Source organism: Ostrinia nubilalis, chromosome 30 (assembly GCF_963855985.1).
Source record: "Ostrinia nubilalis chromosome 30, ilOstNubi1.1, whole genome shotgun sequence".
NCBI lineage: Eukaryota > Metazoa > Arthropoda > Insecta > Lepidoptera > Crambidae > Ostrinia > Ostrinia nubilalis.
This window is the reverse complement of record NC_087117.1, coordinates 6,847,311-6,865,173: the sequence shown is the minus strand read 5'-3', so window position 1 is coordinate 6,865,173 and position 17,863 is coordinate 6,847,311. Positions and strand designations below refer to the sequence as shown.

The window sequence follows — 17,863 nt, the reverse complement described above, 5'->3', positions numbered from 1 at the left end:
CAAGGGACATCTCAGAACAGTATGCCAGGTTTTTTGCACTCCAAAAGTGTGTACACACCTCACAAAGAATTTTGTTCACCTCATATAACTCGTATAAAACAGGAACTAAAAACCGGTATCATAATAAACTGTACTTCCTCAAAGTGATAAAAATAATGGATTAATATCGTTTAATGATTTCCCACGGTTATTGTTAGTGACAATTAAATCCACATTACTGGGAAATACCTATTCCACGAGACGTGATTACGTGACGTACGGTCGCGTAAATTCGCGTCATCGAATTTTATGATGATTCAGTGATGACGCGTTGACGCACTATGATACTGTAGTACGTGCCAGTGTGACTCGTCACGCAATTATTTTTAGGAGTAATTTAGTTCACTCTTTAGATACTTTCCGTTACTTTCCGGAAGTTCCAAATCTATATTTATTTTCAGCTCTGTTTTTACTTTTTTTTAATCTCTATGTATAATTTTTGCTCATTGTCCCATTAAAAAAATCTTAATTTTTTACTCTACTGCACCAAGAGGGTTATTTTTCAAATTAGTAAATAATTTGTTTGCGATAAAATGTTGCTTTTAACGGATTTTCATGCGGTTTTTACTACATATTACCAATGTAGTGATTTTTAAAATCAAGGAGAAAAACGTATTATGATAAGTAGTTTTTATCCTTGTTTTTGAAAGAAAGACGCGCGTCTTCGCTCTGGGCATGGGTCTGGGATGAAAAGTCGATTCTTAGTTTTTTTTACCCGATCACGCTAGCAGGAGGGGTTTTCTTGATTTATTTAAAAATACCGGTCTCCTCGTATACTTATGTATAATCCGAGGTCACGCATTCTATTCCGTGGGGAGCCAGGTAGATCTTTTGTGAGTTAAACTTGGGAAACCTGTTACAATACATAATAGTATCATCTTAATCACTTGAAATAGGTGCATAGCATAACCACTACAAAAGTTTAACGTGTTATGTAGGTAAGTAGCCTATCAATCTAATCTGACTCCTATGATAAGGACATAAAGTTTATAATTCATTGGGATCAAAATAGACAGCGCACATGAAACTCAACTAAATCTTACTCGTAATAATTATAATAATAGTTGCTATTTTACATAATTCATAATAAATAATCTGCTATGCTGTGTCATGCGTGTGTGACCATGGAGCATGGATGCTAGTTTTCCGATCTAAAAAAAATCTAAATTTATTAGAATAACTTTATTTTATGGAGTCCATAGATCGTCACATCCTACCTAATTAAAATAAAACGATTAATAATATTCTAGGGGGGTCCTATATCCTAATAAACAGGTAACATAGGTACCTACCTACCTACTTACCTTTCTAAAATCAAATAAAATAAGTCTAAATTATTATTTAACGTAGCAAATATACACACAAGGGTCGTTGTCGAATACTAGGAATTTATTAAATATATGTGGAATTATTTTTTGGACTCGGGACGCGTTATTCTGACGCGCCCGAATCCATTTAGTTCTCTGCAGCGCAGTGAAGCGGCGGCCGCCATGACAGTCGTACGTGTGTCGTGAAAGTTGGCGCCATTTTTACTTCGTTTAATCACAGTTTTGCAGCATTAAAATACAATTTCAAGCGTTAATTTTAGTAACAAAGTCAGAGGCAGTCTTGTGAAACGCGAATCAACTGAATATAGACTTGTAAGTGATTAAAAATTGTATTTGTTTTAACGAAAACCTACGCGATCTGCGTGCATGATGATTGCCAATGTTTAAATTTTTTCTTTTGCTGCTTTTACACTGCGCGGAAATTAGCCAAGTCAAGTCAAAAAAACAGTGGGGTGGGGATGAAAAATGAATGAATTTCATCCCCACTCCTCTGTTTTTTTGATTTGACTCGGCTAATTTCCGCATAGTGTAAATCCGCCATTTTGTTTAAAATAGGCACGGACCATCTTAAGCGGATGTAGTAGTCTATTTTTTTACAAAAATGTTAGTCTTATTTGATGACGACTGTACGATCTTAAAAAAATCGACGTTGTTCGTATCGTGATAAGGTTGATTTTGCAATGGCAAAATTATATCGAAAATTCGAAATCACGAGACAATCACTGACTACCTACTTGCCAGAGTAAACATTTATTCGAAACTACCTTACCCTCTTTATTACAAACCTACAATACGGAACGCAAAAAAAATAATTTGAACGCCCCGGGTTCGCACGGAAACGGATATTAATAAAATTTTATAATTATGAATTTAAAAAAAATAGGATTCTAATGGTATTCTAATAAGAATTTTAATTTTTCATGTCGGTCGAGTAGGTACCTACCTATTTTTTGAGTTTATCCGTTACAAACATACAAATCTTTTTTCTTTAATCTAGTTATAGAAGTACAGTCGACAGCATATTAGACTTCACATTTTTGTTACAAATAAGGGGGTATTACGTATTAACGAGAAAAGACTTACGCCCGTATTCACAAACATTACTATGAGGTCTCACAGTGCGCGTGGACGCACAGGATGTCACACGAACCAATCATAGAGCTCTATTCAACACTATGCGTTCGATTTGCTGCTTCACTTAAGCAAGCATCGTTTGTGAATACGATCGTTAATCGCATTTTGGTTCATGTACAGTGTACAGTCAGCGACAAATAGTTGACAAACAACCTTATTCAAATTGTGACAAAGACGTGTTGCGAACTTGACTACATTGGGCGTCACGAACTATTTGAGGCTGACTGTACTTACTAGAAATTATTAGAATAAACTTTCCATTCCAAAAAATGTAGCCTACCAAAGTAGACAATAGTGACTGAGTTTCTTGCGCTTATTCTTCTCAGCACTGGCCCATTTATTGTCCCGCAGCAGTGGTAGGGTTAATACTGGGACGTGTAACAGTGATTTTTGAAAGCCTACTTGTAAAATAAAAAATAAAATCATTCATTGGGATAATTTAACACGTTACATGGTCAGTTAATGAATTCAAAATTACTCTGGTAGATAGCTTCTAAAAAAAGGATGACTTGACTATGCTATGAGTAAATGCGTATTTAAATACATAATAAAAACGAGCTTGGACTACCTTATTGTCCCGAAGCAGTGGTAGGGTTAATACTGGGACGTGTAAAAGCTTTTTAAAAGCCTTACGAAAATAAAATTAGTGTTCTTTATGAGTTTTTAGTAAGTAAATGTCATGATACTGCGATCCTTCCGCTATTTCTCAGCACCTGTCGATTTTATTATTAAATAGGTACGTTGTCCCGAAGATTGTTTAGTGGGACATGTTTACTACTAATATTATTAATGCGAAAGTAACTCTGTCTGTCTGTGTCGCTTTCACGCCGATAGTTTGAGTCCCTGGAAAGGATATAGTTTTTATCCCGGTTTATAAAACAGGGACGCGCGCGATAATGGTTTTCGATGACAAACAAATACCTATTTCACGCGGGCGAAGCCACTGGCGGAACGCTAGTAATAAATATTCGTCCCGAAGATTATGTTTAGTGGGACATGTCAAGGGACAAATGGAAATAAAGACTTGTTTTGTTTGTAACCTCGTTCAAAAAATACCTAAAGATTTTGCTAACGGTCACTCCTAATAGAGTATGGATTTTTTACAAAGTTTATTTTTAGAATGAAGATGGCGGCTGGCGGCGTCGCGGCTACAAAGATTGAATTAGGGTTGCGAATTATTGTTTTTTTTTTAACTTAATTACCTAATTACTTTTATTATAAAAAATAATTAATCACAGGGTTGTTCTGTTCTTTTGAAATATTTATTTTGTTTCGAAAAAAATAACTGACTGTTTAAAAATGATGTCATTATTTTAAACCGGTTACTGGCAGCTATCTAGTCACGCACCACACAGAGAACAGTGTGGTCGCAGATTTGTATGAACAATGTTTTATGTATGATACGGACGCATTTGTTAGATGTTTTCATGTTATTCTACGTTGTGAATTGAGATTATGGGGATATATTAAAAGTAACTATGTTTTCAATATTTTTTTTACATAACTAAGAAACTTTTTTGTTAAAAAAAAGGAGTTGATTTAATGAATTATAAAAACTAAAGAGAATTAAAACTGTGGTTAAATCAACTACAATTTTACTTATAAAATGTAGATAAAAAAATTTATTTATTTTTAGTAAGTAAGCTTTCAAATTTTTTGTGCCCCATTTATGGGAAGACAACACAACGGCGCTAGAAACTCAGTCACTAATTTGTCATTTGTCAGCCTCTTTTTCAAGGTTATTATACTGGTGTGAGTTAGCACAAAAATTATCTGTTTTTCAGTTAGGCAGACTCAATTCTTACACATTTTTATGTTATTAATCTTCTACCATAATATTAGCCGTAAGGATTTGCCACACTGGTTACGTTCTGCGGTCGGCGGTCAGGTCAAAGCCTGCCCGCATCATGTATGAACAACATTTTTCGGTCAGAGCAATCGGCCGCGATCTGGGCAAGAAAATCTGTCAGCGCCTCAGCGGCGGTGAAAAGATAATCTGTCAGCAGTGCTGTTTGAGTTTTTTGCTCGATGCCCGCTCAGTCTCAGGTCTCAGTTAGATCGTAGAACACATTCAGTGTGGCAAATCCTACTAATATTATAAATGCGAAAGTTTGGATGTCTGGATGTTTGTTACTATTTCACGCAGAAACTACTAAACGGATTTTGATGAAACTTTACAGTAGTATTGTTTATAACCCAGAATAACATATGGGCTATAATTTTTGACGATCTGTGACAAATTTCACGAGGGTGAAGCCACGGGCAAAAGCTAGCGCTTTAATAATTTATTTTCAACGCTCCCTATAAATACACCACCCAACGTAATCCAAATGAGGCGTTCTTAGCCAACTCTGAGTCACGTTACAAAATAAAATTGGCAACACGCGTAAAGGAATTCGTAAACAGGCTGATTTTTAAATAGCGCGATCCATGAAACGGTGGGCGGTATTTTTTTTCAGATTTATAATGCGTTTTTTTACATAGGGTTACCATGTGAATATTTGTTTTATTTTTCCCTTTGCGTTAAGAACTAGCTTTTACACGCGCCTTCGTTTGATTATCTAACACAGAATGACTAGGTAATAAATAAAGCGCGCGTCCCGCTTACAAAAACGAGAAAGACTTTTCTTGGGTCCAAAACTATTCTTCCATTACTTTTTAGGGTTACCTTTTATTATTTTGACGTACGTAACTGCCAAAATATTGGTCAAGTCAAAACCTAAGGTCAAAACTGAATAAAGGACAATGGGCAAAATGGTACCCGGCTCCAATAGATATGCTTCTAGTGTCGTTTGAAAGGTCTTACCAAGACGAAAAACTTTTACTATGGCCATCAGCCTCAGATCTGGTTGTGTTCGAAGAAAAACATACTTTTTTGCAAAATGGTACCCGGCTCCAATAGTTATGTTTGTAGTGTCATTTGAAAGGTCTTACCAAGACGAACAACATTTACTATGGCCACCAGCCTCAGATCTGGTTGCGTTCGAAGATAAACATATTTTTTGTGTAACCGAAGTATCATACGTGTCCATCGTATGGTACTTACGTTATGCGAGGCATGAAGGGTTTACTGCTCCATAATCCTTCCTTTTACTCTATAATTATTGATAGGGATAATTTTGAAATAAATGTTTTTATTTCAGGAACTGTACTACCCCCTTATTAATAAAAAGTTATATCTAGGATGAACCTTGGATTAAAATGACATTTCCATACCAAATGACAATTTAAGCCAGAGTTTAACTAGGGTGTAACTTTTATTAATAAAAGGGTTGGAGTTTTATTACTTGTTAAGGGTTTTATTATGGGTTGGTAAAGCGAATAAATCCACAAGACCCAATAGTCCACCCACAAGATGGACCGACGACCTCATAAAGGTAGCGGGAAGGATCTAGATGCAGGCCGCCACCAACCGGCCATTGTGGAAATCATTGGGGGAGGCCTATGTTCAACTGGACGTCCTATGGCTAAAATGATCATGATGGTGATGATGAAAGCGAATAGAGGGCTAATAGCTTGGGTAGTTCATCGTAGGTATAATCCTTTCCTTTTCAATGCTTCTTTTAGTTATATTAATAGATTGTAGTCATAATACATACTCGTATACATGGATGATTGTGTTATACTTTCATTATAATACTTAGTGAAATTACTGCTTTCAAAACGTGAATTAGAACTGGCCCCATAGCAGACATTTTCCTACATCTAAAGGCCTTTTGAAATATATATTGATTATGGCTATTGGAGCGGGTACCACTTTCCATACATTATTGCCCATCATCCTTTCATTCGGTTTATTAGTGAAAAACAACAGAACAGACAGACAAGCAGAGTTATTTTCGTATTTTTAATTAGATAAGTACGGATTTATTGTTGAACATAACTGTTGTTCTCTGATCTCCAGGTAAAGGTGAAAGCAGCTAAAACACGGAAGAACCTGGACCAGAGCAATCTAAATAAACAATAGAAAACAAAAAGGTTGGTTATTTGAAATAAAAAACCCAATTATTTCTTGATGATGTCCATATCATGGTGAAACTGGCCGGCAGGATGGAAGAGAACCAGAGAATCGATGAGGATGAAGAAAAAGAAAATAAAGAACACCAAAATCATGAACTGGAGAAAAATAGCACTCGCACAGAAATAGACTTAACTACAACATCGTTAGATAAACAAGAACGCCAAAAGGAAGCTCAAATGCACAATGAGATAGAAAATAAAGAAATACAAAGCGAAAACCTACCAGAGACTCAAGAAGAATCTCACAACCCTGAATCTAGTAATATTTCAGTAGAAAACCAGAACAATGATGAGATAGCAATTGGAAACGAAAATCAAACAGATCAAAGTACTTACGAAGATCCAGGTGATCACTTAGTAGTAAGAGAGAAACGCAAAAGGGGGCGACCACGTAAACGTCCACCAACTCCCGATCCTGACAAGATTGGGAATATTCCAGAAGAAAATCAGCAAAATGATGAGATAGCAATTGAAAACGAAGATCAAAGTACACACGAAGATCCAGATAACCTAGTCGTAAAAGAGAAACGCAAAAGGGGGCGACCACGCAAACGACCGCCATCTCCTGAACCTGAGGAGACTGAGGTACCTGTCGTAAAGTCCTTGAATCCTGTAGTGAAGCGGAAACCAGGTAGACCGCCTAAACCGAGAGACAGTGACGATGACGCAGATGATGCAATATGGAAGCCTTATGAATATCGGAAGAAGCGGAAAAAAGGTAGACCGCGACTGTCATCCACTCCTATCTTAGTACCCATACGCGGTAGGGGACGTCCGCGGCATTATTGCGATATTGGTGAAGATGGTAGGCCACTACCTCAAACCTTGGAGTACACAATAAAGAATATCGACGAAGAAAGCGATGGAGAATACACGCTGTTTGTATCGGAAGAACCGGAGGAACCTATCCGATTCCATTGCGTGGTCAATTTACCGACTGACTACTAATAGACACCAGTCAAGATGGTTGCAAAGATGCACAAAAAGGTGTAGCAGGCCATTAGGAATACATTTTAAATATTTTATATTAGTGCAAAGTTCTTAAAGACTTAAACGTTGTCCTCATCAACGATACTGTCTTCCCCCGTTTACACAAAATATGATGCTTGCTTAAGTGAAGTAGCAAATCGAACGCATAGTGCTCTGTGACTGGTTCGTCTGTGACCCTGTGCGATCACGCGCACTATGAGATCTCATAGTAAAGTTTACGTGAATACGGGCGTAAGTGTGCTATCTATGCAAAAACTGTCTGCGAGACGTGTACCTTTGGGAAGTCGTATTTACTCCATAAACGTTGTATACTGCTTGTTACGAACGGCCTCTTTTGATAGTTTATGGTTTTATATTTTTATATTTTACTAATGTCACTTGTCATTTGTCTGTCTCTTCTATATCCCTGTATTCCTGTATCTTCCTTTAATCCTTATTATTATATCGTTTTCCCTTCCTTGAGCCTGGGTATCATTTATCCCTCTTCTATCCCGATTCCTAACATGATACGGCGCCTTCAAATCAGGCATCGTCTACCAGCAGGTTTGCCTCTCCGGGCGCGCCTATCTCTGCGTGCCCAGGTAAATCTGCCCTTGCTAACGTGCCTATTTTAGGACAACCTGGAGCTGCCACCGGGGATGCGCCTACCTCTGCGCATCCCGGCCGTTCCATTTCTATAGTTCCCGCGCCCCTTGACTCAACCCTCCTGCTCGCCGGTCCCAGTGTCACGCAGGAACACGTGTTACCCGTCCGCACTTTATCTGAACGGCCCATAAACAAATCATTGTGCACCACAGCCATCGGTTCTTCGCCATCTGTAAATAATCATCCATCACAATCTGTAATTATTATACCAAATTGTAATTATTGTCAACAACAACATTTGATTGACAACTGTCATAAATTTCGTCATCTAGACATTATGTCAAAATTAAATTGGGTCCGTAAGGAAAAAGTTTGCACTCGGTGCTTGAAAAAAGGTTTTCATACTTATAAGTCGTGTAATCCAAATACTTTATGTCAAGTCTCCGGTTGCAAATACAGACATCGACATCGACATCATGAAAAATTACGCGCAGTCGACATCCCTTGTGCTCCTTCCAGTCTTAATTCTCCTCCATTATCTGGCCCAGGTCTGCTATCTTCGTACGATGATTTAATTTTCCGAGTTCGAGAGGATAGAGATTCCTGTTCAATTGCCATCAAGGAGATTAAGATTGGATCCCAATACAAGGACGTACGACACTTCCCATGCCGCGATCTTTCCTAATTGCCGTTTCGATCATCTTTAGTGCTGCATGAGGTGCAAAAGCCAGTGCATTTTAAAGACTTTTGGGTTTCGATTATTCCGGAAGCACCCGCTCTTGTGCCTTCTGAGCTCAAGTTTGTAGTAGTATTATGTAGATAGAAGTAATCTTCAGCAAAACGTACGAGCCTTTGGTTTTATCCGGTATCCCATACCTAATCAGTAGGATTTCACTATTTCTTTTTTGAATATTTGCTAAGGTCAACCAACACATTATCCCACTTCCAATTTCGTGTATTTGTTATGGCTCAGTACACTCGTTTCCATTAATATTAGAAGCATTGTTATTTATTTTCATTTAGAAAGACATTAAAGAATTAGTCTTCATATTTATTTAGTTCTCACTTTTTTTGGAATTCAAAGAGGTTTCGCCTTTCGCCATTAGCAACTTCCATTTGTATTTTATAGGTATTTAAACCATTTCCATTATCTCACCTATATTATTTTTGTGTACGGATCCGTTCCGTTTCAGCCAATGGCTGCATTTTTTCGTTTCAATAACGATCGCGCATCAGTTCATCAGGCGCTTGTAAGGTAGAGCTAATGTGTGTAAACCTTGCACGCTCCTGGCATTTCAAACTGTGCAATCCTAAGTTTAAATTTATTTTTACTTTAACTTAAAGCTACTCTAGTTTTTTTATTTGTCTTAACTTTTGCAAAGTAAAATTTCGACGTGTGGTTCTGATTTAATACCAAGATGGTTATTGTGGCTCTCGGTAGTATCTAACTGCTTTTGAAAATTGGATGGACCCTTCTGTCGTCTTGAGTGGAAGTCTTGGGTGGAACGCATCGAGCTAGTGGATTGCAGACGTGTCATGACCACCAACGCCTTGCTCACGGCATACCAATATAGTCGTTGATGAGACTTTGGATACTGAAGCTCCATCGGATTTACGGCTCGCCATTTTCAATTTCGTCGCATCCAGAAAGGGACCGCTCGTAGCCAGTTGAAGCCAACGGTAGCCGCTGCAGCGTTGACACTCCGAAATGGTTGGAGAATACGGCGCCTTCAAGTCGGGCATCACATATCTACAGCTCTGCCTCTCCGGGCACGCCTATCTCTGTGTGCCCAGGTAGAGCTGCCGCAGGTTTCCCTCTCCGGGCGCGCCTATCTCTGCGTGCCCAGGTAGACCTGCTTCTTCAAGTGTACCCGATTTGCAATCTGGAGCTGCCACCGGGGATGCACCTACCTCTGTGCATCCCGGCCGTTCCTTATCTAAGGTTGCTGCGCCTCTTCCTTCAACTCCGCTGGACGCTGCTTTATCTACGGTTGCCACGCCTCTTCCTTTCTGCACGACGCCTCATCTGTTCACCTAACTGCAAGACTCCCCCTGACCCGAAGGCAGCACATTTTGAACCACCACGTCACGTCACAATGTTAGATAAACTTTTAACTCTTTTTGTAGCCCACCTTAAGGCCGGTCGTATCAATCTCTCCCACTCTGTCTCTCTCTTTTTTCTTGATATTCATATTCTATCATTGTTGAGAGAGAGGGAGAGATGTTACGAACGGCCTCTTTTGATAGTTTATGGTTTTATATTTTTATATTTTACTAATGTCACTTGTCATTTGTCTGTCTCTTCTATATCCCTGTATTCCTGTATCTTCCTTTAATCCTTATTATTATATCGTTTTCCCTTCCTTGAGCCTGGGTATCATTTATCCCTCTTCTATCCCGATTCCTAACACTGCTTGACACACGTCTGAGAGACTGTGACCGACATGAAGAGGAGTATACATCGTTTCATCCACGAAGACGCGCCCCAACATTCTTCTGCTGATGTTTGAGTGTTATCGGTACACGCTAAATGATCCATGAGTGCATACGCACACTACAATAATGACGCTCAGATTGCTCGGATCAAACTCCCTGCACTTCGCGCTTCCCTCGACCAAAAATTGGTGAGGCACGTCTTCCTGGATGAAATGATTATTAGATGTTCAAAATTTTTGTGAGCAGCTAATTTTCCTAGCTCATTATACTCAGTTCTTTTTAAAATTTAGATTAAGTAGATACCAGTGTTTTTTTGCTGTCTTAGGCGTATTATAAATCGGGTCTCAAATTCTCAAAACTTGAAGACATTTTATAATACAGACTTAAGAATAGCACGACTTACTATAATGTGATATTTGCATTTTAAACTAATTAAGGTTTTTTTTAATACCACTACTAATATAAGTTCAATAAATGATAATTAAACATATTAACTGAATTCATTTTACGTTCCTATCAAGTAACAACCAGAAGACGTCCACAGCTGGACCAAACTGGAAATATTTCTACAACGACCTTTATTGAGCTACGCGAATCCTGACACTTCTAACATTCATCAGATCGTCGGTCCATCGAGTGGGCAAATCAGATGTTACAGGATCGCTTCATATACCGGCCGAATTGACTGCCACAGCCAGGCTGCCTAACGCGCTGGAAGCCTTAATTAGACACTTAATAAAAACGAAAACAAGAGTGATGATTATTGGCTCTGAGGAACGAAACATTTACGTCCGTAATCCGTATTTTACAAACGATGCCTAAGTGAAGCAGAAAATCGAACGCACAGCGTTAAATAGAGCTCTGTGATTGGTTCGTGTGTCACCATGTGCGTCCACACGCAGTGTGAGACCTCATAGTAATGTTTGTGAACCTTAATACGGGCGTTAATGACGTCTCTATATAAAGGGGGGTTTCGCTGCCCATTTCGGCCAAGCTTTTGAGTCTTCGAAAACTGAACCATACCCTAAGAGGCCTTGAAAATTGATTGTCACGGAAGTATTACAACCTCGATTGTTTTACTTCTATAGGAAGATAATGCCGCTTCCTGATCATGCCTTCCGCTACAACATGCATCCGACTCGTAAGTTAGTAGAAAAAAATATAGTGCAAAGAATGGGGTAAGATTCTGCTATAGCTCTGACTCCATACAAATTGATATTAAGTACAGGTCTAGCTCTTAACTCAGCTTAAGCGCAGCTTAGCGCATAACTAGCGCGGGAGACAATCAAAACCAAACGTCAGCGAGACTTCGGAAATGCTTCATACCTACAAACAAAATGAGTAGGTACAGGAACAGTTGCTACGAATTGGGAATTCCAGTTGTTAACCAAGAGTGTGAGTAAATTATTGAGTATGATGACGTCCACTGCTGAACATTGGCCTCCCCCAATGACTTCAACATCGCACGGTTGGTACTTGGTAGCGGCCTGCATCCAGCGCCTTCCTGCTACCTTTATCAGGTCGTCGCTCCAACTTGTGGGTGGACGTCCCACGCTGCGTTTTCCGGTACGTGGCCTCCACTCCAGAACCTTGCTGCCCCATCGGCATAATTATTGAGATAAATTCTATAAAAAATCTCGTCGATCCAGCAGTTGTTGACACCACTAATCAATTGACATACTTTTTAAGAGCTGCCGAAAATGCTTGTCCCATTTTTACAGCGATCGGAAATGGATAAAGGACAATGGGCAAAATGGTACCCGGCTCCAATAGATATGAGTCTAGTATCGTTTGAAAGGTCTTACCAAGATGAACAACTTTTACTATGACCACCAGCCTCAGATCTGGTTGTGTACGAAGATATACATACTTTTTTGCAGAATGGTACCCGGCTCCAATAGTCATGTTTGTTGTGTCATTTGAAAGGTCTTACCAAGACGAACAACATTTACTATGGCCACCAGCCTCAGATTTGGTTGCGTTCGAAGATAAAGATACTTTTTGTGTAACCTAAGTATCATACAGTATGAAAAGGGACGCGCTCGGGGCAGGGCACCGACGAGATGGTCGGACGCGGTGAGGAAGACGGTGGGCGGGAGTTTGCATCGTGCGGTCCACACAGCTTATGACCGCAGTCGGTGGAGGAACACTATCTATGGTCGCGATCCTCATCAGTGAGGGACCGAGGAAGAAGAAGAAGAAGTATCATACGTGTCCATCGTATGGTACTTGGGTTATGCGAGGCAGGAAGGGTTTACTGCTCCAGCATCCTTCCTTAACTCTATAATTATTGATGAGGATAATTGTGAAATAAATATTTTTATTTAAAGAAGTACTACCCCCTTATTAATAAAAAGTTACACCTAGGAAGAACCTTGGATTAAAATGACATTTCCATACCAAATGACAATTTCAGCCAGAGTTCAACTAGGGTGTAACTTGTATATTAATAAAGGGGTTAAAGTTTTATTACTTCTTATGGGTTTTATTATGGGTTGCTAAAGCGAATAAACCCACAAGACCCAATAAGTCCATCCACAAGATGGACCGACGACCTCATAAAGGTAGCGGGAAGGCGCTGGATGCAGGCCGACACCAACCGGCCATTGTGGAAATCATTGGGGGAGGCCTATGTTCAACTGGACGTCCTATGGCTAAAATGATCATGATGATGATGATGAAAGCGAATAAAGGGCTAATAGCTTGGGTAGTTCATCGTAGGTATAATCCTTTCCTTTTCAATGCTTCTTTTAGTTATATTAATAGATTGTAGTCATAATACATACTCGTATACATGGATGATTGTGTTATACTTTCATTATAATACTTAGTGGAATTACTGCTTTCAAAACGTGAATTAGAACTGGCCCCATAGCAGACATTTTCCTACATCTAAAGGCCTTTTAAAATATATATTGGTTATGGCTATTGGAGCGGGTACCACTTTCCATACATTTGTGCCCATCATCCTTTACCATAATAATATCGTCGACTCAATTGACTTACTTTTTATTTACTTTTTTACTCTAACTTTACAGCAGTTTTTTACAGCTATGTCAGAAGGAGGGTTATAAAAGAGCTGTGAGTAGCTTACCTAGTTTACTAAAAAATCGTAATTTATGTAAAGTATGTCACTTATTTCAATTTTCAGGTCACACGGTTTTGCGATTCCTTGAACTGAAACGAATTTAAGGGGATAATAATTTTGAACATTATTTTTATTTATCTTACTAAAGTTACAGAACCACAGTAGATAGATTTAATCAAAATATAATTATAGTTTATTTAGTACATAGGCCCTTTCCAGGACGCTTATACACGTCCCAAATATAGCTTGCCCTACCACCACTTCGGGACAACATAATGGGCTGGTGCTCAGAAGAAGTGGCGGAAGAAACAGTCACCTTTATGAGCCTCTTTTTACTAATAATAAAACACTTTGAAATTGACAATTTTAAAGAAATAACATCTTGAGAGCAGTTAAAGAGTTAAGTAAACTTATGGACTTGTCCCATCAGTGACGTCAGCACAATAAGATAAACTCAATAACGTCTTTATCCAATGATATTAATATCATTGTCTTTATCGTTATTAAACTGGCTACTCTGCATTAGTGACTGAGTTTCTTGCGCTGCTTCTTCTCAGCACTGGCCCATTTATTGTCCCGAAGCAGTCGTAGGGTTAATGTAGTACTGGGACAAGTAAAAGCGCTTTTTAAAAGCTACTTACTTGCAAAAATAAATTCGCTTTTTCTACACTAATAAAAGAGGAAAGATTTGATTGTTTGTATTGAATACCTACTGGACCGATTAGAAAAATTTCTTTTAAATTCGTAAATTCATTCGGGCATGTACCTACTAAATTAAAAAAAACTGTAAGTACCTACCTACCTACCTAAGGGCTACCTACCTATATAATAACCATTTCTGTCTATGCGCCCCAAGCCCCAAACAACCAAGCTTCATTCCCAGCTCTCCCGCCGCGTTGTAAACTAGAAAGGCGACGTTGCCACTCCGCTGTGACGCAGCGAGTTGACGGCTGGTCACTCGGCGACCAACCGTCGTGTGCAGGACGGGACACACCCATTGAGTTTTCGTTAGTGAATGCTGTTTACTCTCAGATCATAGAAAGAGAATAGATATGAAGTCGCGCGTAACTACAACGAGAACCAGTGTCCCCACATTTCCCCCACCACAGCTCCCACACACACATTCAACTGTGTAAAAACAAAGCGACTGAGAGTCTACGACAACATGTGCAACCGGCTTAAAAGTGCTGTGATTGGCCAGAAGGCGTGCCTTATGGCCAATCAATGGCCGCGTGACGTGACGCACACTTAGAAAACGCTAGTGAGAGAACAAAGATAAAATGGAGTCGACAAGATATCGATACTTTAAATCGCTAGGGGCAAGGCTCGAAACTGGTTTCACAAAATGCTTATGTATGAAAACCTTTTTATTATTATACGTTATTATTAACTACTATCACGCATTTATTTTTTAATTATGGCGATCTGCGTACCGCATATGTTTATCAAAAATAATGCCTATATTAGGCTTTCAACTAGCTCTTATAGTAATTACATAGTTGACAGTTACTAATTACTTCTACTGTTATTATTTTTTTGTAAAATCTTATAATCGCAAATAACACATCATTTTTTTATTTAAAATTACAAAATAGAAAATTATAATTTACTTCTATTTATCGATAATAGGAAACCGCATTAGAACACGAGCACGGCACTATGTTACGACCGGCACATGCGGCCGTAGGGCAAGTGACCCGGTTGTGGCCACCGACCCCTTTGTGGCCATTTAGAACTTCAAATCGTTATAACTAAGGCAAAGACTAATATATTACTTTATGGTTTACGGGAATAAAAACATCTAATATTAGCAACACTGATAGCGTTAACAGCTTTGATGTGTCAAGCTTCACTTCAATCCAACAAGTCATTATTTTTTGAGAAGCGTTAATTGTTTTAAGTCTTAGCAAAAAGGCTAAGGCGAGCGGGTGAGTAAACAATCATTATTTTCTAAATCCTTCTTATTTTTTAAAATGTTTATGTTAATCCTTAATAAAGAATACACTGTCTAAGTGGTACTAATGATATTTTATCGCTATTTGTTTATTAAGGGGTTTATGAGAGGTGGCCACTAATGGAGCCAGAATGAATGAATTTTCCCATCTTTGGCCACATGAATGGCCAAAAGTGGTGCACGAAGAACCCCACTTTTGGCCATTTAGTTTTTATCGTGATTTTTCAATTTAATTACTTAGCTATTTTGATATAAGTAATCGATTCATTTTCAGAGTTACCATTATAATGCCTCCATCGAAACCAAATACTAAAAAAATCGGTGTTGTGAAAAGAAAATTGTTCCAGTACTAACCGCATAAACTTATACTATAGGTTAATGTTGATTTCAATTCAAGCTGAGATATTATATTTCATACTAGCGGCCGCCCACGACTTCGTACGCGTGGATCCCGTTTTACCCCCTTCATCTATCTTACGCGGTTTAGATTTTTTCGTACAAATGTTTTTTCCCGCTAACTCCCGTTCCCGTGGGAATTTTGCAATATCCTGTTGTAACTAAGCTTTAAGTTTACTAAGGTACCTGCATGCAAAATTTCAAGCGTCTAACTTAAGCGGTTTAGATTTTTCATACAAAAGGATTTTCCCGCTAATTCCCGTTCCCGTGGGAATTTCGGGAATTCCTTGTAACTAAGCTCTAAGTTTACTAAGGTACCTACATACCAAATTTCAAGCGTCTAACTTAAGCAGTTTAGATTTTTCATACAAAAGGATTTTCCCGCGAATTCCCGTTCCCGTGGGAATTTCGGGAATTCCCATTCCCGTGGGAATTTCGGGAATTCCTTGTTGTAACTAAGCTTTAAGTTTACTAAGGTACCTACATACCAAATTTCGTCTTTTTTTTTTTTTTTTTTTTTTTTTTTTTTTTTTTTTTTCTAACTTAAGCAGTTTAGATTTTTCGTACAAAAGGATTTTCCCGCTAATTCCCGTTCCCGTGGGAATTTCGGGAATTCCTTGTTGTAACTAAGCTTTAAGTTTACTAAGGTACCTACATGCCAAATTTCAAGCGTCTAACTTAAGCAGTTTAGATTTTTCATACAAAAGGATTTTCCCGCTAATTCCTGTTCCCGTCGGAATTCCTAAGTATACTATAACCTGCCCAGGAGTATGAAAAATAATTGTACCAAGTTTCGTTAAAATCCGTCGAGTAGTTTTTGTTTTTTTTTTATGAATTTTGATGGCCAGAACTGGCACATGACTGTGGCCAGAAATGGGGTAAAGCTGGCCAAAAATGGCACAAATTCCCATTTCTTTTTCTTTTCTACAGGATTATTTTTCCATTGAATCATTATGAAAAAAAATGTATCCTTAGGCTAGATCTAAATATATTTAATCACTTTTTACAAGAAATAAGTCCGTGATAACAAAAACTGTAAAATGATATAGCCTCAAAGTCTAAAAAATTCTTAAAATGGCCAAAACCGGGTCACCTGCCCTACTGTGTATTTTCACACGACCGTGGATATCGGAAGAAATTAAATACATTGCGCAGTAGTTGAGCATGACATAAAGTAGTTGCTAACTAAATCGTCAATGTACAAGCGTGTTAGAATTTTTATCACCACTGATTTCGATATCGCAGTAACTGTTACGGCACTGAATTCGTTCGTAAAAATGTTTAGTTTTTTTTATTTATAAGCAAAATACCAATGGATTTGCAATACTTACATGTAGTAAATGACTCCATTGTTCCTGTAGTTCGTTCGTTTCACTTGTTTTATTGCACGTAACGACGCATTATCCAAAATATCGGAGAACATTTCCTTAGTACGACTGAATCGCGACTAACCTAGCTACGCGGCCGATGTTCGTTTCTGGGCATATCGCGGAGACACGCGCCACGCCCCCGTTTCACATCTATTCCCTTCTATGATCTGAGTGTTTACTTCAGTTTTTATTCATTAGTAATGACAATTAAATAATATGCAGTGAACGCATTTCTCATGCCTTAACCCTTTAACAGTCATTCTATTGTTTTTTTGGACCTAGCGACAAACGAATAAAGTTCAAAATGGGAACTATATTCCCACTGGGCAGTTAAAAATAATTTTGCAAAATCGGCTCAGTAGTAGTTCCTCTGAGATTGCTTTCTACAAAATTACAAATCTCTTATAGGCGATTGGATGTTACAATTAAATTCGCCCTATGATAAATAATGCAGACAACGACGGAATATCAAGTTAACCCTTTTTTAACCCAATGCCGTGGGAACATTTTTTTTTTGGCCATA

The 17,863-nt window shown here is 38.5% G+C and overlaps 3 protein-coding genes across 5 annotated transcripts in view; 1 reads left to right on the top strand and 2 right to left on the bottom strand.

Moving 5' to 3' along the window:
• LOC135085974 (uncharacterized) overlaps positions 1-17,863 on the bottom strand; it is a 100,463-nt gene that overhangs the window by 23,168 nt on the left and 59,432 nt on the right. The window lies entirely within an intron of this gene.
• Positions 1-17,863, bottom strand: part of LOC135085981 (uncharacterized) — a 52,487-nt gene that overhangs the window by 28,362 nt on the left and 6,262 nt on the right. The gene's annotated exons all lie outside the window — the stretch shown is intronic.
• Positions 1,524-7,594, top strand: LOC135086163 (AAC-rich mRNA clone AAC11 protein-like). The gene is made up of 2 exons (XM_063980967.1): positions 1,524-1,679; positions 6,406-7,594. Exon 2 carries the CDS (start codon positions 6,531-6,533, stop codon positions 7,467-7,469), a length of 939 nt encoding a protein of 312 aa, XP_063837037.1. The 5' UTR covers positions 1,524-1,679; positions 6,406-6,530; the 3' UTR covers positions 7,470-7,594.